The following is a 21,942-nucleotide window of genomic DNA, read 5'->3' as shown; positions in this document are numbered from 1 at the left end:
AAGAATAAAAAAAGAAAAAGAAAAAACCATGAAAAAGGTCCCTAAACCCATATAGAGACATTTAGAATTGAATTATTAATAGTATTTTCTTCTCATTGATTTTTTTTCTAGCATAGGTCTGCTGCCTGCGCTCTGCGATTCGCGTAAACATCCATGTATTAATCGAACAAAATATGTGTATGATAAACTTAGGAATGTGTGTGTGTGCGTGTGCATCACACACAGAAAAGAAGCGAGATAGTACAGTAAGCATTACGAGATTCTGCAGAAACGCAAAAAGATCAATTGTCAAATATCATGGAACCATTGTCAAAGAAATTAAAAACTATTGACGATCCCGAAAGTGAAATTAACGTTATTAAAAGTGATGATATCGAAAAATATAAAATGCATGCAAGCTTAGAATTTGATAATCATGAATGTGTAATTAACTCAAACGATAAATGGGACGAAAAAAAAGAAGATCCAATTTTTTTAACAGATGAGGATTCATTTGTATTTCCACCTGACAATGATATATCTGATATGTTGGAAGGCATCGACTACAGTGGTTCGTTACCAACTATTACCGAACGTTACTTTTCTACGTATTATAAAGTTGACGTTCAAAGACCCGGAGACGATATGTGTATCAGAATACACAGTAATCGTATTTGTTTAATTTCGTTAGCACCGAGTCATAATATTTTTCAAAATGATAACAAAATATTAAAGGTTGATTACAAAGTAAGTGATAAGTTAGACAGAATGCTAAATAAGGTGTCTGGAAAAAGTAAACATGGTGCTCAACCTTTACAAGTTAATTCTAACATTTGTGCAATATCATGTTCGGATGGACAAATATACACAATAAAGTGCTGTATTATTGGAAAATTAATAGAAGTTAACGAAATATTGTTGCATTATCCTGAACTTTTAAAGGAACCACCGCACAAAGGTGGATACTTGGCTCTTGTGCTGCCTAATTTAAAGCTATTGGATAAAATAAAAGATACGTTACTAACATTAGAGGAATATAAAACATTTATACTCTCTCGATCTAAGATCTAAATTTTCTAATAATTGATTATATAAAGACAATAATATGATTTGCCTTTAACGAAAGTATAAAACTTAAATTAATAAAAATACATATATAAGATTATAATTATTTTTGATATGACGGTCCGTATATGAAATTTTAATAAGAACAATATCTTCAATCGTATATTTCGGTAAAAGGCTCTAAATAATCTTATTTCATGTAATGATCGTAAAAGATGGAAAAGAGGGTAGAAAATGAAAGAGAGAGAGAGAGAGAGAGAGAACCATACAAGTGACAAGTATTGTATTGTGTATTTCCTTTTCTAGATTAAATTACATATATCGGAGAATTATAAATTTGGTAAATTTCACTAATCAATGGCACTCTAACGACTTGTATCTTTATTTTATACAATCTTTTCCTCCATCTTGCTTATTTTTTTGATCTTGCTTCTTTGGAAGGTCTTTCAATAAATTGCTCAAAATAATACCTACGAAAATCATCATTCCTATTCTTTGATTAGATATAAATTTTTGAGCACAATCCTTGGGATTATTGATATCTAAAGTACATATCTAAAACCAAATATATATATATATATATATATATATGTAAATATTACAAGTATGTGCTTTGTTCATAGCAATATATATTATACGTAATGATAATTGTTTACCTGATTGACAAGATGCTTTCCAGTTAATCCTACTGCAACGTAATATGGCCAAGTTTGCGCAGTTACAATACCAGATGTTATTAATCCTGCTATCATAGTTATTCCAAATGCTGACAAATACAGTTGTGTTTTATCTCCAAACTTTAACGCGGTCGATTTAATGCTTAGTAGTAAATCGTCTACCTTATCCTAATATAATAGTATTCTTAATAATGTCATAATATTCTTAAACGTCATGGAAACGATCGAATGCATCTACGCTTACTTGGTGAGCATAAATGGTATCGTATATGATAGTCCAACAAACTCCAGCAGCATAAAGCGGTAGGCATACGGACCAATCGCACGACTCTCGCACTGCGGACCATCCTAAGAGAGCACCCCAATTGAAAGTCATTCCCAATATAAATTGAGGCCAATATGTTATTCTTTTCATCAAAGGATAAATTATTACTAAACCTGCAACAAGTAATAAATATGATATTTATGTGTTTATACATTAAATCTTGTTTATCTTTATTCTTTTGTTTATCGATAGGCAACAACCTAAAGAACTTGCGCCAAGTAAAACGCTATACCAGTTTAATTGTAATAACACAAGTAAACCTAAACTCAATTGTCCTCCAAGAAAAATTAACGACTGTAAATATGTAAGTTGTCCAGTTGCCAAAGGCCTATCCTTTGTTCTTGCTACCTAACAAAAATTTTACATATTTTATAGAGTATTATAAAACTGTAAGATGATAATAAGTCAGTCGATAGTTCAAATACCATTTTGTCGATATCTCTATCCCACATATCATTTATGGTACAACCAGCACCACGCATTATAAATGCACCTATTCCAAATAATGTCAATAGCTTAAAGTCCGGTAAACAGGACGGAGGTGCTGCCATAGCTATACTCCAACCGCAAGGCCAAAATAACAACCATGATCCTGGAAACACAATAAAATCATTTATTAATATCTATAATAATTATAGTCGAGTCCAACTAATATATCTTACCAATAGGTTTATCTATTCTCATAAGCCTCATGTATGGTTGTATTTTTGGGGAAGAATTATTCAGTATTCTTGCCGCTAACCCTGAATATCTTCTCTCCTGACAATTGGATAAATTAATATAACACAATGTATTTAAGCCTAACAAAGGTTTAACTTTGTCATCTATGTCAAAGTGTATTTTATATTTGTACTTAATTTTGATAGAGGATAAAGTACTAAAATTCTTAAAAGAACATAAACTGCTTAAAGCTATCTTGATCTGTTTCTGATTAGAGTTATTAATATATGTTGACAATCCATAAAATGCACCCAGTTTCTGACCACCTCTTATTAATAACATGGTTTTATATCTTATCTGAAATGTACGTTTAATAAAAGAAGAATTGGAATGGAACATATTAAATGTATATATATATATATGTATATATATATATATATACACACACACACATAAATTAGCTAGAAAATCATTAAACGAATTAAAATAATATAAATGATGTTACATAAACGTATGCCAATTACCTTGGATTGATAAAATTAAATCAATCTACCCGCATTAGGTTAATATTCTCAAATCATAGATCCTATTTTAATGTCAACGATTTAATGCCAATACAAGATGACAATAATGATATATATGGCATATCTATTTACAATCTATTTATTTAAAAAGTTCGCATGACAAGTCACATTATGATACAATCTTCAGAGTTCAAATACCGAACGAAATCATATTCGCTTAATAAAGACTGCTGCATGTACTGCTATATTCATGGATTATATAAAATTCGTTGTTATTGCAAAAGAACGAAAATTTAAATAAGATAGTAGAACTTGTCGCTAAAAATTTTAGTTTTTGCAACAATTTTATTTTTTAATAAAAATTTCCTATCTTATCATTCAATCAGTTTTTTACATTATATGAATCTACGTATATACGAGACATCGCGCTCGTAAGGAATATACATCCCTCTTGTCACGAGGGAATGAGTTATATAAGTTATATACAATATATATATAGATATATAGAGAAATGTAGAGGAGAAAGAGAGAGAAGTACTAGTGCTGCTCTCTGCAGCGGATTGGCTCGAAAGAATTAAATATAAATGTACGAGTCAAATAACTCGAACTTTTTCCTAAGAGAAATACTTGACTTCAGTATCGCAGATTCGGCTCATGTTCCTTGAATGTTTTCCGAATATCTGGGCTGATTATGTGGACTCTCATTTGTCTCTAGGCACATTGTTTATAAATGATTTTTACCAACTACTCAACAATAAAAATAACTATACGTTGCAGTTGGATCGTAATTCATGGCTCGTCGCTCGCATAGCTTTTCTCAATATTTCGTATTGGATTATTTAATATTTTTTTATTTAATAAAATATTACTGCAAAAAGTTAATGATATTAAAAATATTAAAAAATAATGTTGCGAAGCAACGATCAAAGAAAAAACAAACTTGCATTATAAGTTTGCGACTTTATAATAAATTGTCATAAGCTTTAAAACTGGCACGAGCGTGATAGGCTAATACGACTTTTTATTACAAGACACAAATCCATTGATATTAGGAATATTTTATTAAATGACACAAAAAAAAAATAATATATGAAAAATTTATGATACATAAATCTGTTTTAATTTTATTATACAATGCCCATTCATATGTTGATAACTCTTGACAATTTTTGTACTCTGTTAAGGAGCAAGTCTCCTTGCTTTACCATTGCTTGGTATTGCCAATTTTTACTATCTGGACGATTGGTTTCTACTACTCCGCCGACACGATCAACCTTACAATGTAATCTTCCAGCTGCGATAAATCGTGATAATTCCCTGCAAATACAGAGAATGCAGATATTAAAATGTATGTCGATTGAATGTATTAATTAATGATGAAGTAATTACAAAAAAAAAACTAGTAAGTTACAAAAAAGATCATAGCTTACTGATCTATATATTCTACGGTAACGCCAAATGCTTCTGCCATATAATGCAACGTTAAAGAGCGATACGACTCTAACAACTGTGTGTACGCAAGAATGCGCATTTCTCTAACGTAATATCTGTAATGTGGAAATATCAAATAATCCCTTCTTAATAATCCTTCGACTTGCGCTGAAAAAAAAAGTAATAAAATCAAGAGAATGACCGAACAAAGGAGAGAAAGAGAATATTTTGGTGACTCGGTATTACTTGTAATAGTTACCAAGATTTTTGAAGAATTCAGCATAGTGACAATTGTATAAAGAAAACAGATAATCCTTAACGTCCGAATTGCTGTGCAATACTTCTAAAATTTCTGATCCTTTAATGATCTTATCGCGCAATTCATTCCTTGGTAAACTTATCATACTTAAATAAACAGTGTATCTTACAAACGTATTGTAATCCATAAGTTCGTAACTCGTAAATGTACTTATCGTGTCCAAAAAAAAGTTTGCTGCTTCTTTAAAATCACGTACTGCTATACAATAAGTCCCCTGATATACTTTCAAGCGATTTCGTCTATCCCAATCGCCACCTTCTTCGATTAAACTAAAAATTTATAAAATTTTCTATACATAAATACGGTGTATGTTTTTGCTTAATTCAGACGCGCGCGTACGTACACATTTGTACGTACCTTTTAGCTTTTTCTATATTCCTTGTTATATGATCGTGATCCAAATAAAACAAACCGATTCTGATATTATGAAATACGATATCTAATCTATGACCCAAAGATACGGTTTTGTCATAAGTTTTTCTAAACGCTGTTATCGCTCCTTCTTTATCTCCAATTCGGCAAAGATGTTCAGATTTTTTAAGATTAGCTTCTCGTACTTCCATTTCTCCTAAATTCTTTTCGGCATCCTCAATCGCACCATCCAGCTCTTTTAATTGTTCCGCATTACGAGCCCTCATGTTAGCCAAAAGCGCTTCGTCTACTATCCAACTCAGATCTTTACAAACTTCTTCGTAAAATGGTGCCATATCTGTCGAATATAAAATACCTTGCTCTAGTTAATCAGTAATAGGACGTATCCTTTTTCTGTATGAAACAAGGGATAGCGTAGCATGTATTTTCCAGAGGTTTAATATTTTGTTAAAAAAAATAATTGGGATATTAACTTGAGATATTGTAGAATAATATCCTGTAGTCTCTTTTAAATCTTATTACGTTAACGTTATTAACGTAAATAATAAAAATTCGCACCACGAAATCTGAAAGATAGTTAAATATAAGAGGGGGCGAAGAGAAAAATGCAAACTCACTTTCTGCTTTAATGGCATCGAGCAGTTTTGTTTTCAAATACGGATCATCGTGATGTTCTGGAAGACTTAATAAAAATTTAATTTGGGCCAATTCTAAATTGGGATTTTTTTCCAATCCTTCCTCTTCTAGATTTTCTAACGGCATTATTAAGGTCGATTAATAAATTGACATAGACAGAATCAAGACACGACTAAGAGTCCAACGATACACCAGAAACGTACTGACGCATAGAACGGGCCGAGAAGCGACCTCGATCGCTTGAAGATGTGAAACTGAAAGATAAAGACGTAAACGTTAAATTTACCATATCCCATTTCTTTCTAGCAAAATGTGATTGGTCAATGCCGTAATCGTCGGCCTAGTATATTCTGCATTAAACTACCATTATGATCGATAAAAGACTAGCTTTTAGCGCCAATCGAACGTACGTCTAACAATTTCTAATTTTTTCGTTTCTAAAGAAATAATTCCCGAAGAAGAGATGTGAAAGGTATATGGTATAAAGATACATAAGAGAATGACCTTGGTCGTTAGCGTGTTTCATCGTATTGAAATATCCTGTCGATAAAATACTCTGGTTTATTCATGACTATCTATAATTTAACAAAACGGAATCGCTTCCTTCCTCGTGCATTCAGCGAAGGATTATCGTATGAAGTGAAGGATATATGACGTTTCATCCGTTCGATATTTTTAACGAATCTAAACATTTCCTGTGAAAATAATAAATGTGTAAAATTTAAAGGCAATTTGAATGACAAATATTAAGGCGTTATGTGTGGTGTTTTATAATATATACATACATATATATATATATAATTTGTATATATATGAATATATGTAGACACACACACACACACACGTCGATATCGCAAAAAAGCAGTAATTTTGTTTAATTATATCGCTCTTGTGAGATTGTCATATCGATGATACCTATGCGTATTGTTTTAAGTAACCGTTGGATAGAAAAGATTCCTTCTTATAACGCTTTAATGACGTCTATAGCTTTTCGTTTGGTGCAATCCAAATGTAAATCATGTGCATATTCGAAAATGAAAACACATTATGATACATTAGAAGTATCACCGAACGCTACTCAAAACGAAATAAAATCAGCTTATTATAAATTGAGCATGCTATATCATCCTGATAGAAATAAGTCCGAATTTGCAAACAGAAAATTTCAAAATATTTCACAGGCATATGATGTATTAAACAATTATCAAACACGCAAACGTTATGATAGGTCTATTATGGTGAAACAAAACATCCAGGAAAATATTCCTAAAACCACTTATGTATATGCTTCTATCTATAAAAGTAAAATAGATCCTACAGAAAAAAACAAACGCTTTAACTTTGATGAATGGACTCGTCAACATTACGGTGAAACGTTACATAGAAAGAAAAAAGAAAAATTTACAAAAGCAAGCATTACAACGAGTGAAAATGAAAACGATAAAGAATCCATCATTTTATACGTTGCTATATTATCTTTAATAATATATTTTGTTTTAAAATTTATATCAACTGTTGATTATGATGTACCAAGGAAAACGAAAAAACATGACGAAGTATAACTTTAAATACATTATATAGTCAAATTGTCCAAGAGTAGCAATTTATTGCTAATTTTTAAATAAAAGTTATAACTAATAACATATATAGTGCATGTTTAAATGTAATGTAAATAATTGTAAATAATTAGATATGCAAAAAGAGTATTTTATTGTATTATTTTCTTAATGCCTGATGAAATGACAATGGTGATCAAACAAAATAACGGAGAATAAATATTAATCGAATAAGATATATATATGCGTACATGTATCGTACGTAGGTACATATATATATGTGTGTGGGGGGGGGGGGGGGGGGGGGGGGTATGTATACATATATTTAAGCTACTCTTGGAAACGAATTTTTCGTGATGTAGGCTGTAAATATCGTCAATGCGATTAATCCCCAAATACGAAAATATAATTGTTCTGGTACAATTCAAACGATAATAATAATTTTCAAAGTTTTATAAAAATGATGAAACATACGAGACAAACGAAAGTTTGCATCATTTTTACAAAAATCCAAACTCTTAAAAATATTTTAATTTTCTTTTGTATTTTCGAAATACAGGATTATAAGTATTCGTACATGGCATGTACAACACCTCTTTCGTGTGTATACACATTATTTACAAAAGAAAAGAAAAAAGAAAAGAAAGATCAAAAGGTAAGAGAACAGAAACAACATACAGGTCTATTCAATATGGTCTATAAAGAGAAGGACCCGATGGTACGGGCATTGGCATCGATACCGGTCCTGTTGGGTAGGGTATGGAAGGTGCAATGACAGTAAAGTTAGAAGTAAAATATGATGAAGCCTGCGATGATTTTCGCATTATTTCTCTGATCTTATCGACTTTAACTTTACGTAGGTGCATTAATTTTCGTCTTGATAAAAATTGTTCTAAAAATTCATCCACCTCTATATCGCCAGCTAAAAATTTTTCAGCCACTTTCTGAAATATAAGATTTAATGATATTACAAATTAATGATTTTTCTTTAACTTAGATATAAGAATAGTCGTATCTTTTTACCTCCGATTCTTCCTCAATTTCTGCAGCAGCTGCTTGCAAAAGGTCTAATGCCGTGTCAACTGTCATAGCTCCCGATCTATCCTCTATAAGTAAGACAAATATATTCTCTTTTATCTCTTTGGTTATAGAAAGAAATGTGCACGTTACTCACATTATCTGGCGATTTTCGATAATTACTATGATTTATTAAAGAACATTTAAATATTCTTTTGAGAGCCTATTTATAAAAATTAATTAACATTATATAATACTTTTTGAAAAACGTACTCATCTCGTTGAGTTTTTCCTTGACGCTGATGCATAATTGATGTCCTTTGTCGCTAAGTTCTTTTAAAATCTGTTTACCTTCTTCTAATTCCGGTTGTTTCGATAGATTAAATTCTGCCAACGATCGATTGCTTGCCATAAGTACTTCTTTTTCGGTTTCAAGTTCTTTAAACTAATTTCGATAAAATATCTTTTAAGTCGGTTATATTATTTAAGATCTATCTATATAGAATGTATATTAAATAGCAACGCATATAATAAACGTATTAACTGGATATACCTGTTTTATGTCCTTTACGATGTCTTCAAACTTGCTATCGTCGTTTAATATATCTTTTAATTCTTCATTACTTAAAAGTGTCAACAAACCTAACGCCGCAGGTATATCGGGTTCCTGACTCGATTTATACATTTTTCGATATTTTTTCTTTTTCAATGATCAATTTATAGGGACGAATGGTTACCATCTAGATATTTAAAGTTTGCTACTGCAAATAAAAGGTCTTATTGTATGTGCTCATATGTGCAAGTACGAAGATTCGACCGAAGATAAAATCATGATTGTCGAGTATGGCATTCTTTGAACAATTCTTTTTTGTCGCTATATTTCACTTTTGTACGATTATTCGGAAAAATTAATAGTTTACTTAAATACTTAATCAATCTGTATTAGAACGATCTGCGATGACGAATACATCGAAATGATATTTACCTATCGAACGACTCGAAAGTACAATATATTCGTTGATCGCGTTTCCGTAAATACGTAGCAATAACTTTGAGGACAATTTCGCTTACTATGTATAAATATATACGTGTGTGTACAGTCTTATATAATAATAAAAAAGATATTTGGATAAATAGTTATCGATAATATAGAAAATTAACGTTCACCAACAAACAAGTAGTAATTATACGTATATGTCAACCTTCTTTTTCTTTCATCGTCAGCCACGACGCGTCTGCGCAATCTTAGGTCATAATCAGTGTTTTCTATGTGTCGATGACTTTTGTCGATGACTAATAGCGACACAAATCAAATGGAAAGCACATGCACTGTTACGAATAATATCGTCAGTCGATAAAAGAAGAATCGATCGTTCATAGTCGATAAATATTTATGTCGATAAGTTCGTCCTTGAATAATAGAAACTGTATGGGAAAAGAAGGAAACACTGACTTGAAAAATCGTGAAAAATAAGATATTAAAAAATCATAATTATCGAGATGTCACGTTAGAATTATTTTATACGTTTCTATTGATTTAATAATTATATTCAAAGAAATATACACATTAGTGGACAATTAATTATAGCATTTTGATTATTTATTTTATCGATTGTGGACGTCCAAGAAATTATTTAATACCGTTTTAAAGGCGAAGAAACGTCTTTTACATCCACGCCATTAGTACGAAATTTGAAAACATCGCTTCTGCGTAAAAATAACTCTCTGTTCTTGTTTCGAACCTGTCATGACAACATTGAGCTCTCCTCTGCCTCGTCTACGGTATAACCTCAAAGTGATAATCGAAGACGCTCTACGTCGGACTGACAACAATCTAAAATGAAACGAAGAGTGTACGTAGAAAGCGTTTAATATTTAAAATGTGATAAGAGTGGTTAATTATATAAAAGTTGCTCAACGTTGAAAAATGTACATTGAAACATGCCATCAACGAAAGACAAGTGGGTCAGACGTTTCATTATACCCGAAACTACGCGACACAGAAAAGGTTTTACCATTTACAAAGTCACATCCGTGGTATGGTTTTATGTTCTACGATTCGTACATAAAGATAATCGGTGCTTTTACTCGAATCTTTTTGACTTTCAGATATATTTAAAAGCATCTAGAGAGGAAGTATCCAAGGTGTCCGTTTGGAAACGTTACAATGACTTTAAAAAACTCCATTCGGCATTATATGCCTTACACGCGCATTTTCAAATTAAAGATCCTTTTCCTCCGTTTACAAAGTCTAAATTTTTTGGAAGATTCGAAGTTGAGGTCGTTCAAGAAAGAAAGAACAGCGCGTTGAAGTTCTTAGATTTTATCGGGAAACATCAGTGCTTATACACGAGTGACACGTTCATAAAATTTTTTGAAAACAGTCTTAACGATAGCAATATAAACGATCGTTCACAGTCCATCGGTTCTGATACTTCGGAAGACGATCACAATATCGGTTTGAACGATCCAGTCTTAACGAACAAGATCAATATCATAGAAAGCGCTCATCTTTCGTTGGGTGGTATCCTTGACGGAGAAACAAGATCTTTGGCCTTGGAAGAAAATCCGGTTAAATATAATATAGTTGGCCCTTTGAGAGAGTACGAAAAAGAATGTAATACTGCTAAGAGCAATAACGGTTTAGGTATAGAGACAAGCGCGTCAAAGGTACAAGACAAGCTAGATAATCGGAATAATAAGCACGAGAATATAAGCGATAAAAAGTATGAAATAAAAAAGACAAGAACGCTAAAAATGAAGAATCCCAAAATGATACAAGACTGTTCCGATCTTGCGCATACGTGCAAGGACATTACACATTACATCGTAGTGGCTGCTGCTTACATAAGCGCAGCGTTCAAGCACGAAGCTATCGCGGAATACGAAGAAGCATTTGCCCAATACAAAATGGGAATCTCAACGTTATTACTCGGCGTTGAGACGGATCCTGACGATGCGAGGAAAATAATAATAAAAGAAAAAGTATCGAAATATTTAGATAGGGCGGAGAAATTGTACAATAGATACTTAAACTGGAATATCTCGGTGCTAAATAAGCCTACGTCGGATCTTAAAAATTACAAAGTATTGAAGATTATAGATTCTGTAATGCTCGTTAAAGATTTACATTCAAATGGTGTTAAAATAGTAAAGAGTATCGAAAAATCGTTATGTAATAAGGAAAATATAAGCAATTACATATTGCGCGGACAAATACCGTTTATGGTACGTTTGCATGCTTATATCGAAACGGAAGCAACGGTATTTCTTATATTGGAATATGCCAAACGTGGTAAATTGTGGGATTTTATAATTAAAAATTACAAATCACACGACAATTCGATTCCGTTTAAAGGAGATGGTTCGAAAACGCTCGATATTAGCGACGAATACCAAAATACCTTAGAGGGAATGTTTAATAACGACAACGAAATGGTAACAAGTAGAGAGACAGAACGTCTCTGTACTTACGATGCCGAATCGACAAAGATAAACCGTATTGCGTTAAAGGAAGATAATGCACAATGCCAGGCGTATAACGTAGATGAAATCTGTGGCAGTGACATGCCTACGACTCAATTGTTAGAAAAAGCACAGAAATTACTACAATCTGTTAACGCTACTTTAAGGAGAAGTAATTCCGTTGCTATTCGATCAAACGAGTCAAAAGAATTAATCTATTCGCGAGATGATGTTACGCGAGCAACGGAAAGCGACGGTGTCGTTTGTCGACTTGAATGCAATGACAGTAATAATCAGGAGAGAAAAGGAGCGTTCGAATCGATAAAAAACATTGGAAACGATAACATATCGTCGATATCAATGTCGAAGGTAAATAATTTGAACAAACGTTTGAGTAATAGCTTGGATTTTAGGTTTGACAATGCGCAAGAAAATGATACGTCGGGTAGTACCAGTTCGGACGCATCGAGTAATTCGATAACGGATGACATCAAACACGAATGTTATTCCACGTACGCAACCCAGATCGATAGTCATTATTTAGAATCTTTGCAAATAGAAGGTGCTATCGACGAACGAAGTAACACGTTAACGTCGGAATATTCGAAGGATAATTGTCAAGGTGAAGGATCTGCCCAAGCGGACAAACGTGTCGGCCCTAACTGCGAGCCAGCGCTTTGGGAAATACCCGAGGAAGTTGTTTGTCGTTGGGCAGCAGAAATTCTTTTAGCGGTCGAAGCGTTGCATCAACAAGGAGTTATAATATTTGATTTGAAACCAGAAAAGATTTTATTAGACGATTACGGTCATGTAACGTTAACGTATATCGTACCATACCGTAATATCGAATTAACAAAAATAAGACAAGAATATTCGTCTCCGGAGTTATATATGTTTTCACCTACGACTTCTATTTCACCAGCGACAGACATTTGGAATTATGGAATCATTTTGTACGAGTTACTCACAGGCATTGTATGCTTTCAAATTGATTCAAATCATTATAACAGTACCGACGTTATTTAATAATTACACGTTCTCTCGCACATATCTTTACTACTTTCAGAAGTTTAGATCTTTGCACGCCGAACCATTCCGTTCTCATTCCGTCGTTAGCATACCTAGCAAATTGTCGGATAATGCCAGATCTTTACTTTTAAACGTAAGCGTTACCACGATATGTTCCGTATTTTTCATCAAACGTACGATTAAATTATTCTTCGTAGATTCTAAAGTACGAGCCGGAAGAACGATTGACTATATCGGATATTAAGAAGCATTATTTCTTTGAAAAGATCGATTGGTCGAGCATGGTATATTCTACGATTTAAAAGGAAACACGATATAATCTTTCGAAAAGATTTAATGGATTTATTAAATGTAATATCTGTTGTAAAGGTAAGCATTAATAATTTTTCTGCAAAGAATTTTGTCTCATTATCATTATATTATAAGTTTAACTTAAACGTAAAATTTGAAAGGACACGAATGAATTTCTTTCAGACGAGAGGGTGTGTCGATACAAAAAATTGTAAAAACAAAATTAGAAAATGATACGAATTTACTGAAAAGCAAGAATATGTAGAAAGATTGTGTGGGTGTGTGTGTGTGTGCGCGCGCGCGTGTATGTATGATACATACATATATATATATATATATATATATATATATATATATATATATATATATTGCACCATTCTTTAATATCATTACTTTGATCTAGATTTCTCTGTTCTAGTAACCGTTGACATCCCATCAATGAATCTGGTTGTAAATAATACATTAGCATTATTGAACATACCATCTTTTAGCGATACAACAATAAACTGTGAATGTTTAAAGTGTCTCTTCAACATTGTACCTATATTTTCTGTATGAGAAAGATCTAAAGCTGCGTCTACTTCGTCTAAAATGTAAAGTGGAGCTGGCTTAAATAAAAGCATAGCTAATATCAAAGATAAAGCAACCAACGATCTTTGACCGCCAGACAATTCTCCCAATGACTCTTTCCAAACTCCAGAAAATCCAATTTTGATTTCTAATCCATCTGTAACCGTTTGATTTTCGGGAGGTAAAAGTTTAGCATCAGCTCCTGGTAACAGAGTATTGAATATTGAACCAAAGTCTCTATTTACCTGTAACGATAAAACATCGATAGACAATCTCGACTTACGATATACTAAAAGCAAATAGAATGGCAAGGTATAGGAAAGAAAGAAAAAAAAAAGTATATTATTACTTGTTCCCAAGCTTTTAGCAGTGTCTCCTTTTTCTTTTCATCTAAATATTTGATCGTTTCGAGTATCTTCTTCTTATCGCTTTCAACTATCTTTTTCTTTTTCACCATATCATTGTACTGTTCTTCCTCTTTGTCCAAGAGATTAATCGCTCGTGTATTGACGTTACGGCTCAACTTATCACACTGTATCTGCAATTGTTGTAATTTCTGGTCCATTTCCTCCGGTTTGTTAACGTTAAAATCGTACATACCACCTGCGATACACAACATACAATATGTATTACGATATACCCTATTATTTTTAATAATTCTCCCTCCCCCCTCCCCTCGCTTGCGGCTTACAATGAAATCTCAGACACTCGCTGCCTTCGTTCAATACCTGCTTTCCCAAAGTATTGTTTATCCTCTTCTATCCATTGATACTTTTTCGTCAGTTCGACAACTTTTTGTTTGCAATCTTTGGAATAATTGTCGAATGTATTAATCTCGTGATTTAATTTTTTTATTTCCAATTCCGCCTCGTTGATTAGTTTGACGATATCTTCTTTCCTCGCATTTAACTTTTGCATATCCTCGTTCCGTTGATTTATAATATGCTTTTGCTCTTTAACGTTACCTTTTAAACGTTCTACCGTGGCATTACTTTCCTTGAGTTCCTCTTCGAAACCACGTGCGATTTCATCGAGCTCAATTAATTTTTCTTTTGCCTTAATCAATTGTTCTCTACCAGCTTCGATAGTTCTTTTTAACTCTTTTATCTCCAATTCGAGCGTTTCCGACTCTTGTTCCCGTTTTTGCCACTCGGCACGACTCTTTTCAGCTTTCCTTTTAAGGGTCGTTAATAGATTTTCGGATTCCTTTAATTGCTTTTCGCGAATATTTATAGCGTCTTTCAATTGACATTCCAATTCCTTAGTCCTTCTTTCGTTATCGCTTTCCAAAGCTTTTGCCGCATTCATACGTTCTATCAACTTGTCGATATTTGCCTTCAATAATTCTACCTGGAGAAAAAGAAAATAATAATAATAATAATAATAATAAAGACAAAAAGCCTCGAATTAAAAAGTTAATTTGTACTCCGAGATATTTGTAAAATACGAAAGAAATCTCTAAATATAATGTACCTCCTCCTTAATCTTGTGATGAGTCGTTTGCTGTAATCTTTGCCGTACCATTTCGACTTCGTACTTGCGCAAATCAAATCGTTCTTTCAACGACGCATACTGTTCTTCCGCCTTCTGAGCAATTATTAGATCTCTTTCGATCTCCGCCAAACGTTGCTGTTTCTGTTTTAATAAATTCTGCGTTATCTTTAATTCCTCTACTTTAAGGAGAACGGATCCTGTTTTAGATGGTGCACCACCGGACAATGTACCGGCAGGATCAAAAATGTCACCTTCTATGGTTACACACTTTTTCATTATTTTTTCATGAAAAGCTATCCTCTTTGCGGTTTCCATATCTTTACATATAAAAATCTGTCCGAATATCCAATTCATTGCAGGTCTGATTTCTTCAGGAAAATCAATAAGCGACAAAGCCGATTGAACCTTATCAGCGCCAACCAAATTTTTCGCAAATTCGATTTTATGTTGCTCCATTGGTCTTCCATTTATTTTGTTAAGAGGAATAATCGTGACACGTTGTTGTAGTTGACCGTGTTGCAGTAATCTTTTACTTGTATTTTCTGTATCAACTATTACGTTGTAAAGCTAAATAGACACAAAGAATTTTTATATAATTTTATGAGAAAAGATCTGAAAATGTGTCCGATTTGTATCACGTATTTACACGTACACGTGCATATCGTTGCAAACTACGTATTACTTTACATACCTTTCCGCCCGCGGCCACGTCCAAAGCGTATGCGGTATCCTTATTTTTGATCGTTAATAGCGTACATACCAATCCTTTGACAGAATTCTGTTTAAAATGGGGATCTGGTATTTTGTAATGAAACCTTAGTTGAGGATATTGCAATTCAAATTGATCTATTTTCTCTTGCAGAGATCTTATTTCACATTTTAACGAATGTTTTTGCGTTTGAAGCTCTTCCAAGTGGCCCTCTTTGTAATTGATCTTTTTCAATTCGTTTTCCAAATTCTTCAACTCCTTTTCCTTCTTCTCAAGATCTTTATTATCCTTTATGTATTCACCTTCCGTATTGTGCATATCTTTTAATTTCACGTGCAATTGACTTTTAGCATGATCCAACGTCATTTGCGACTGTTTCAGTTCTGTTTGCGCTTGGGTTACACCTTGTTTGGCACATATCAATTGCTGTTCCAAGGTCGCATTTTCACCGTCCTCGGTTTGTAACAATCCCGAACTGATCTTTTGATATCTCTCTTGGGCAACCATTAATGCCTCAGAATCTTTTTCCTCCTCCTCTTTTAATTGTTGAAACAAGCTACCAACCTTTTCAAATTCTTTTTCTTTAACGAGCAACATTTCCTCGTCCTCGGTAATATTAATTTGTAATTGTTCTGCCGCCTTTTTTGCAGCTTTAATGTCTTCTTTATTACTATTAGATCGGGCTGCTACTTTAAATTGTATTTTCTCCGCATCTTTTAAATCACGTTCCAACTTTTCTAACTTTCCCCCAAATTCCTAAAAAAGAAGAGCCGTTATGAGCAAAGTGTAGAGTGCGAATACTAATAGTTGCAATAAAAGTCTAAAATATTTGTAGACGTGTAAAAAATAAAAATGAAAAAAAATAAAGAAAAGAATTGTCTTGTATAAATATCAAGGTATTCATACGTATGCAAACGTGACTCTATGCGCGTTGGATGGAGCTTCTTTTACCCCACTTATCTACTAACCGCATCTCTTATCTTACTAATTTTGGCTAATTTATCGTCAATTTCTTTTATCTCTTCTTTCCCGGCGTTAATATCTTCCATTTTCTTGTTTACTGTATTTTTAATCAACCGTATATCATTTTCCGCCTTTTCATTGTGGTTTAAAGCCGTGGTATACTTCCAAGCAATGTTTATCCTTTTGTAATGTTCCAATTCTCTTTGCATTCTTTGGAATTCCATATATTGAGATCTCTCCTGCTTGAGTTTATTCAACTTTGGAGCAATTTCTTCTTGTAGAACCTAAAATAATACTGTCTCAACGGTTTATAACATAAGATATAAAGATAGATTTATAAGAGCTTCTTAGGACGTACATCATTTATTTCTTTCAATCTATTGTCTTTCTTCTCTATAGTCTTTAGCGCAGTCTGTTTCTTATTCTCGTACATACGTGTTCCCGCAGCTTCCTCGATCATAGATAAAATTTCTGGTGGTTTCATATTTAAAACTTTTGTTATTCTACCTTGCATTATCAAAAAGTGTGGATTGTTTACATTTAGTTGTACCGAACAAAACAAATCTTGAACTCTTTTATTAGGCACGTTTGACCCATTAATCAAGTACTTATTTTTTCCACCGATTATTATTTGTCTGGTAATTACAAGTTCTTTATGATGTTCATATCCCATTGGAGATGACTCCCGATCACGATTATCAAACACTATCGTAACAGTTGCTTTCTGTATGCCAGCCTGACCAGACTTGTATACTAGCTCTTGTAAAGATGTAGCGCGTACCTGTATAATTTATAATACACACACACGTTATAGACGCACCTTCCTTCGCACAAGTGTATACGTAATTAAAAACTGATACTATACACACACACACGCGCGCGCGCGCGATAATATCTAAATTTTCATACATACCTGCCCGAGATTTGTAATACCCAATACAAAACATATAGCGTCCAGAATATTTGATTTTCCACTTCCATTAAATCCTGTGATAGCGTTGAATTCTTTATCAAAACCGGTAATTTCGATTCTTTTGCCGTAAGATTTGAAACCTTCCAACACCATGGACTTTATATACATTGTGAAATGAGATTATATGGTATATGATACAATGTGAGGAATTATCGTAATATGTGTGTGCGTAAAAAAATATGTTGGATCTATGCGAGAATAAGAACGAAGAAGAATTAAAGACAATAAACCACAAATGGCGCCAAACTTGTATCGTACACTTATGATGTTTATATCATAGATCTTGTATTTCATAGATAGCAGCTGGATTACTTTCTTCGTAAAGTACAAGTAAGGTTAGGATGAGGCAAGAGGCTACACCACTCGTTGGTTTGGGATGTGACGGAAATGGAAGTACGACGGACGCCATATTCAATTTCGTTCGCGGAAAATTTTAATTTTTATATAATCGACATAGAATAGTTGCTGATCATTACGAAAATAAAATGCATCATTATGCGCATAATAGTATATGATTTATATTTGATACAACAGATTTGTATAATGGAAGAGTATAATTTTTTAGTGTGGGTCACATGGTACGTTCTGGAGTTCCACGTGTATCTCTTGTAGACCAATCGAAGTATTAAAGTTACAACATTCCCATCTGCAATTGTAACAACAATATCATAAATGGTGAAAAATTAAGTAGAAACCATTTGCGACAGTTCAATTTTACCTATCTCCCTTTCTGTTCTCGAGAAACAGTTTACTCAATAGTATAGTATCCAAATCGGGTCTTCTTTTTTCCTTTTCGTCACGCCCGATCGTTTTATGATACTGAATCGTGCCCTTTATGACTGTTGCTTTATGTAAACCGGATAGAAAATCATTCGCCGCTATATTGTAAAACATCGCTGGTTGATTGTATAGTTTGGGTAATCTGGAAAGAGAAATGTCTCGATGATAAATGGCTATAAATGTAAATTATATAAAAATATAATATTCATCGTACAGGCAATTGATTTTGTACGTCGTCGTTGAATTATTTTGATACGTTTTAAAGAGCAATATTCCCATAGTTTTTGGTAGACCTTTAGCTGTCACTATAGCAACTCTGAAGGGTTCTCCTGAAAATGGTTTTTTTCTTCTTTCTTTTTCTTTTTTAACGTTTTAGGATTGCCTTCTAAATAAAACATATCCAATTTGTTTGCAAAATAAATTACGAATATAGTAATACCGCAAAAGGGTGGTTCGCTTCTGGTAGGTAAAAAATAAGTTCCTAACGGTCCACGATTCGCTCTGTAGCCCATTTCTTGAGACCAACCGACAGATTCCATAGGGAAACAAGTTCCTCTTGCGTATGAAACGGTTCCCTGAGGACATGGCCATGCTATGAATTTACATTTTTGGGATTGGGTCAGTATACTTTCTACGTAGAGTTGCCAGGCCCTCAAATGACTGCACGCAATCTCTCTATCTAAAAGTTCTTCTGCAATAAGTAGAACGTTCCTTTTTATAACTCGTCATAAATGTAGAAAGGGATAGGAAACATGGATAGGCAATAACATACGCATATATCGGCCGAGTAATTATTTCATCGAGGATAATGCGTTTAAATCGTTTACCTTTCAAATGGCTGACAACGACGGAATTTTTAACGTCGGAACATCCTGGCTGTTCCTTACCGCCATTAGGAAAAATGTCGATGTGTCCGATAGGTTTGAGGAGGCCAAATCCATCGGTGAAATCTTCGGAACCGTCGGTGTGAATAATGTCAACGAGATGAGCGTCGGTGGCGTCGAGCTTCCTTGATTTTTCGCGAAATAAATGGTTTCGAAAAAATGGCGAGGCAGGATCGAGCCCAGTGATACGAGCAAGTAGGAGGTCCCACTTTTTTAACATTTCAGAAGCGCATCCCGCTACGTGAGCTCCCAAACTGAAACCCGTTACGTGTACATCCATCGGATCGGTCCCCAAGTTAAAGACATCCAAGAGAACAAGGGCAAGTTGTCGGCCAACTAATTCGGTATTAGCGACTGCTGCCGCGTAGCTCGTGCCTGCCCCTCTCGTCCAATCCAATATCAATATATTTACATCCTCCTGTGTCGAGTGAATTGATTCTTTTTATTCTCTTTTGTTTTCTTTTTTTCTCTTGTTCGTTCTTCTTCGATAACGTTCGACATTACGTTATTACTTATTCATTACGTATTACATAAGTCTCTCAGGGGAAATTTACCAGATCGAGGAGAGCATTAATCCCACGGATCAAACCGTAATCGCTACCGCTACCTTTGAAGCCGTGTATGATGACTTTCAGTTGCTTCGACACATTAAATCCAGATTGTAACAACGACTCGGACCTATCTGCGTACACGATAACTTTCGGATTTTCCCGATTGCCTCTGGTGTACAGTAAGAACTTTGTTTGGATAACGTTTGGATGCTCGGGTGGTCTTTTCAAAGACAAACGAACCGGTGGATCCGCGAAGCAGCCAACTAGATCTACCGTAGACATACCGTAGATACGATTAAACGACGATTAACGCACGCACGTAATCGTTATTAGTCTTTAAAGACGTACCGTAACAAATCGTTGGTTTCAATTCTTCGCGACTGTATCCGAGCCGTCGTAATTTAATACGATTCGACATGCCTAGTAGTCCTACGTTAGAAAGTTGTATCGATGCAACGTTTGACCGTTTAATGCCTAAATCAAAATATGTGAGTACCTATGTACGTAATCGTTTATACTCACCATGATTTCGTTTACCCTCGATCGAAGATATTGACAGCGTTATAAGGCAAACAACAGTCAGATCTCGAATTAAAAGTATCAATGACTTTGGACAGCCGTCCTTTGTTTTTCTCGATTTTTCAATAAATGGCATTATATCAATTTTTTTCTACGTTCTTATCCTTGCGAGACACTCACTTGAAAAAACTTGCCCGTTTTTTGTTTTTTTTACGAGAAAGAAATTCTTTACACGCAGAGACCCGATCCGTATGCCGTGTTTTAAGAGTAAGCGTACAAGTTGTTTTATACTCGAGGCAAAGAATCGCAACTTCCTTCATACCTTGTCTTTTCTTAAATGCGCGCCTATAATCCGTGAACGATCAGTCTGCGTAAAGTTAACGGTAGTAGGGAATATTAAACGCTATATGCTTGTGCGATAGCTTTGACTCGATTGGAAATACGCGACGAAAAGTTACGGTTTTTCTCCTATCTTGGCGTTCGTTTCTTTTCTTTCTTTTTTTTTCTTTATAATAGTCTATCAAAGTAAAAAACTTGTAAAATCCAAAACTTGGATCTATGCATAACGTATCATGTACGATGACTACTTTAATTTTATATTTGGTTAGTCGCCGTGACACGCGCGTGAACCTTTTTTCCCCCTCTAATAGTTACGAGTTACCATTTTATACGTATGTTGCGTAGATAATATGAAAACGAGTTTGACACGATGACGATTAGTTATATCGATTAACAACGTGCAGAAACGTCTACGCCCGTTGGAAGACTTTCGCTTTATGCGCGGCCGCAATGAGTATTGACCTCTTCCCCGTGATGTAACGCAATGTGCAGTGTAAATGTAAACAATAATGGAGACTTTCTCTTTTCCACGTCGAAACGGGCCGTATTTCGCACGAATGAGTAGGATGTAAGTATACATACATACACAAACACACAAACGCACATAGAGTTTCGCGATGGTACACTTTTTTAGAAAAAATTAAAACGATCCAGAACGTACTAGCGAGTAACTCAAATCGCGCGAATCGGAAGGTGTCTAAATTTCAGAATTGGCCGAACGAGTTCCGCCTCTCTCTCTCTCTCTCTCTCTCGTAAAAGGAGCGTTAAAAAAAGTGCAATGCAATAAAGTGTTCGGAACGAGCGACAATAGTAT

General features: G+C 34.0%; 7 protein-coding genes across 17 annotated transcripts; 2 read left to right on the top strand and 5 right to left on the bottom strand.

The window, feature by feature from the left end:
• The first annotated feature begins 119 nt into the window (after positions 1–119).
• LOC127066235 (protein Abitram) lies at positions 120–2,161 on the top strand. The gene has a single exon (XM_050999709.1). The coding sequence runs from the start codon at positions 298–300 to the stop codon at positions 1,048–1,050; it is 753 nt and encodes a 250-aa protein (XP_050855666.1). The 5' UTR covers positions 120–297; the 3' UTR covers positions 1,051–2,161.
• On the bottom strand, positions 1,317–3,957 carry LOC127066229 (4-hydroxybenzoate polyprenyltransferase, mitochondrial). 4 transcript variants are annotated; one of them, XM_050999700.1, is made up of 7 exons: positions 3,858–3,957; positions 2,709–2,805; positions 2,472–2,638; positions 2,247–2,394; positions 1,966–2,159; positions 1,701–1,889; positions 1,317–1,599 (listed from the first exon to the last, which is right to left on the bottom strand). In XM_050999700.1, exons 2-7 carry the CDS (start codon positions 2,737–2,739, stop codon positions 1,426–1,428), a joined length of 903 nt encoding a protein of 300 aa, XP_050855657.1. In that variant the 5' UTR covers positions 2,740–2,805; positions 3,858–3,957; the 3' UTR covers positions 1,317–1,425. The 4 variants fall into 4 exon arrangements, with proteins under 4 accessions (XP_050855657.1, XP_050855654.1, XP_050855655.1 ...); XM_050999697.1 differs by lacking the exon at positions 3,858–3,957 and adding an exon at positions 3,231–3,832 and having other exon boundaries at positions 2,709–3,063; XM_050999698.1 differs by lacking the exon at positions 3,858–3,957 and adding an exon at positions 3,231–3,828.
• A 311-nt stretch (positions 3,958–4,268) lies between these two features.
• On the bottom strand, positions 4,269–6,242 carry LOC127066230 (26S proteasome non-ATPase regulatory subunit 6). The gene is made up of 5 exons (XM_050999701.1): positions 5,970–6,242; positions 5,338–5,689; positions 4,921–5,249; positions 4,661–4,829; positions 4,269–4,547 (listed from the first exon to the last, which is right to left on the bottom strand). Exons 1-5 carry the CDS (start codon positions 6,112–6,114, stop codon positions 4,373–4,375), a joined length of 1,170 nt encoding a protein of 389 aa, XP_050855658.1. The 5' UTR covers positions 6,115–6,242; the 3' UTR covers positions 4,269–4,372.
• A 1,592-nt stretch (positions 6,243–7,834) lies between these two features.
• LOC127066237 (vacuolar protein sorting-associated protein 37B) lies at positions 7,835–9,811 on the bottom strand. Of its 3 annotated transcripts, none has more exons than XM_050999715.1 (5): positions 9,547–9,811; positions 9,115–9,319; positions 8,835–9,006; positions 8,568–8,650; positions 7,835–8,488 (listed from the first exon to the last, which is right to left on the bottom strand). In XM_050999715.1, the coding sequence occupies exons 2-5, from the start codon at positions 9,244–9,246 to the stop codon at positions 8,231–8,233; spliced, it is 645 nt and encodes a 214-aa protein (XP_050855672.1). In that variant the 5' UTR covers positions 9,247–9,319; positions 9,547–9,811; the 3' UTR covers positions 7,835–8,230. The 3 variants fall into 3 exon arrangements, with proteins under 3 accessions (XP_050855672.1, XP_050855670.1, XP_050855671.1); XM_050999713.1 differs by having other exon boundaries at positions 9,115–9,322; positions 9,547–9,810; XM_050999714.1 differs by having other exon boundaries at positions 9,115–9,811.
• Positions 9,812–9,978: 167 nt separating this feature from the next.
• On the top strand, positions 9,979–13,988 carry LOC127066219 (ribosomal protein S6 kinase delta-1). 4 transcript variants are annotated; one of them, XR_007782302.1, is made up of 5 exons: positions 9,979–10,598; positions 10,671–13,001; positions 13,093–13,188; positions 13,253–13,424; positions 13,765–13,988. XR_007782302.1 is itself a non-coding variant. In XM_050999674.1 (4 exons), exons 1-4 carry the CDS (start codon positions 10,503–10,505, stop codon positions 13,355–13,357), a joined length of 2,628 nt encoding a protein of 875 aa, XP_050855631.1. In that variant the 5' UTR covers positions 9,979–10,502; the 3' UTR covers positions 13,358–13,988. The 4 variants fall into 4 exon arrangements, 1 of the variants encoding a protein (XP_050855631.1); XR_007782300.1 differs by having other exon boundaries at positions 13,530–13,988; XR_007782301.1 differs by having other exon boundaries at positions 13,508–13,988.
• On the bottom strand, positions 13,664–18,355 carry LOC127066214 (structural maintenance of chromosomes protein 2). 3 transcript variants are annotated; one of them, XM_050999645.1, is made up of 8 exons: positions 17,996–18,330; positions 17,441–17,863; positions 17,088–17,366; positions 16,102–16,875; positions 15,390–15,977; positions 14,645–15,266; positions 14,266–14,519; positions 13,664–14,161 (listed from the first exon to the last, which is right to left on the bottom strand). In XM_050999645.1, exons 1-8 carry the CDS (start codon positions 18,161–18,163, stop codon positions 13,736–13,738), a joined length of 3,534 nt encoding a protein of 1,177 aa, XP_050855602.1. In that variant the 5' UTR covers positions 18,164–18,330; the 3' UTR covers positions 13,664–13,735. The 3 variants fall into 3 exon arrangements, with proteins under 3 accessions (XP_050855602.1, XP_050855604.1, XP_050855603.1); XM_050999647.1 differs by lacking the exon at positions 17,996–18,330 and having other exon boundaries at positions 17,088–17,377; positions 17,441–17,572; XM_050999646.1 differs by lacking the exon at positions 13,664–14,161 and having other exon boundaries at positions 14,360–14,519; positions 14,608–15,266; positions 17,996–18,355.
• Positions 18,356–18,548: 193 nt separating this feature from the next.
• Positions 18,549–21,914, bottom strand: LOC127066222 (pancreatic triacylglycerol lipase-like). The gene is made up of 7 exons (XM_050999683.1): positions 20,619–21,914; positions 20,274–20,539; positions 19,663–20,137; positions 19,275–19,526; positions 19,050–19,164; positions 18,774–18,977; positions 18,549–18,701 (listed from the first exon to the last, which is right to left on the bottom strand). The coding sequence occupies exons 1-7, from the start codon at positions 20,686–20,688 to the stop codon at positions 18,617–18,619; spliced, it is 1,467 nt and encodes a 488-aa protein (XP_050855640.1). The 5' UTR covers positions 20,689–21,914; the 3' UTR covers positions 18,549–18,616.
• Positions 21,915–21,942: the final 28 nt, after the last annotated feature.

The sequence above is a fragment of the Vespula vulgaris genome, chromosome 9 (genome assembly GCF_905475345.1).
Source record: "Vespula vulgaris chromosome 9, iyVesVulg1.1, whole genome shotgun sequence".
Taxonomy (NCBI): domain Eukaryota; kingdom Metazoa; phylum Arthropoda; class Insecta; order Hymenoptera; family Vespidae; genus Vespula; species Vespula vulgaris.
The sequence above is the reverse complement of the archived record's forward strand: the minus strand, read 5'-3'. Positions and strand labels throughout refer to the sequence as shown.

Coding starts and splice junctions, on each gene's coding strand:
- LOC127066230 (XM_050999701.1), bottom strand. CDS start 6,114: ATGCCGTTAGAAAATCTAGAAGAGGAAGGATTGGAAAAAAATCCCAAT. Junction 4,830..4,920: donor TGAATTCTTCAAAAATCTTG/GTAACTATTACA, acceptor TTTTTTTTTCAG/CGCAAGTCGAAGGATTATTA. Junction 4,548..4,660: donor ACCGTAGAATATATAGATCA/GTAAGCTATGAT, acceptor CTGTATTTGCAG/GGAATTATCACGATTTATCG.
- LOC127066229 (XM_050999697.1), bottom strand. CDS start 3,048: ATGTTATTAATAAGAGGTGGTCAGAAACTGGGTGCATTTTATGGATTG. Junction 2,395..2,471: donor ATAGAGATATCGACAAAATG/GTATTTGAACTA, acceptor AATTTTTGTTAG/GTAGCAAGAACAAAGGATAG. Junction 2,160..2,246: donor ACTTGGCGCAAGTTCTTTAG/GTTGTTGCCTAT, acceptor TACTTGTTGCAG/GTTTAGTAATAATTTATCCT.
- LOC127066219 (XM_050999674.1), top strand. CDS start 10,503: ATGCCATCAACGAAAGACAAGTGGGTCAGACGTTTCATTATACCCGAA. Junction 13,002..13,092: donor ACGAGTTACTCACAGGCATT/GTATGCTTTCAA, acceptor TACTACTTTCAG/AAGTTTAGATCTTTGCACGC. Junction 13,189..13,252: donor CCAGATCTTTACTTTTAAAC/GTAAGCGTTACC, acceptor TATTCTTCGTAG/ATTCTAAAGTACGAGCCGGA.
- LOC127066235 (XM_050999709.1), top strand. CDS start 298: ATGGAACCATTGTCAAAGAAATTAAAAACTATTGACGATCCCGAAAGT.
- LOC127066222 (XM_050999683.1), bottom strand. CDS start 20,688: ATGTCGAATCGTATTAAATTACGACGGCTCGGATACAGTCGCGAAGAA. Junction 19,165..19,274: donor AAGCGAACCACCCTTTTGCG/GTATTACTATAT, acceptor AACCATTTTCAG/GAGAACCCTTCAGAGTTGCT. Junction 18,702..18,773: donor GAGAACAGAAAGGGAGATAG/GTAAAATTGAAC, acceptor TTACAATTGCAG/ATGGGAATGTTGTAACTTTA.
- LOC127066214 (XM_050999645.1), bottom strand. CDS start 18,163: ATGTATATAAAGTCCATGGTGTTGGAAGGTTTCAAATCTTACGGCAAA. Junction 14,520..14,644: donor ACAATACTTTGGGAAAGCAG/GTATTGAACGAA, acceptor TGTGTATCGCAG/GTGGTATGTACGATTTTAAC. Junction 14,162..14,265: donor TGCTAAAAGCTTGGGAACAA/GTAATAATATAC, acceptor TTATCGTTACAG/GTAAATAGAGACTTTGGTTC.
- LOC127066237 (XM_050999714.1), bottom strand. CDS start 9,246: ATGTATAAATCGAGTCAGGAACCCGATATACCTGCGGCGTTAGGTTTG. Junction 9,007..9,114: donor TCGTAAAGGACATAAAACAG/GTATATCCAGTT, acceptor TATCGAAATTAG/TTTAAAGAACTTGAAACCGA. Junction 8,651..8,834: donor GGAAAAACTCAACGAGATGA/GTACGTTTTTCA, acceptor TCTTACTTATAG/AGGATAGATCGGGAGCTATG.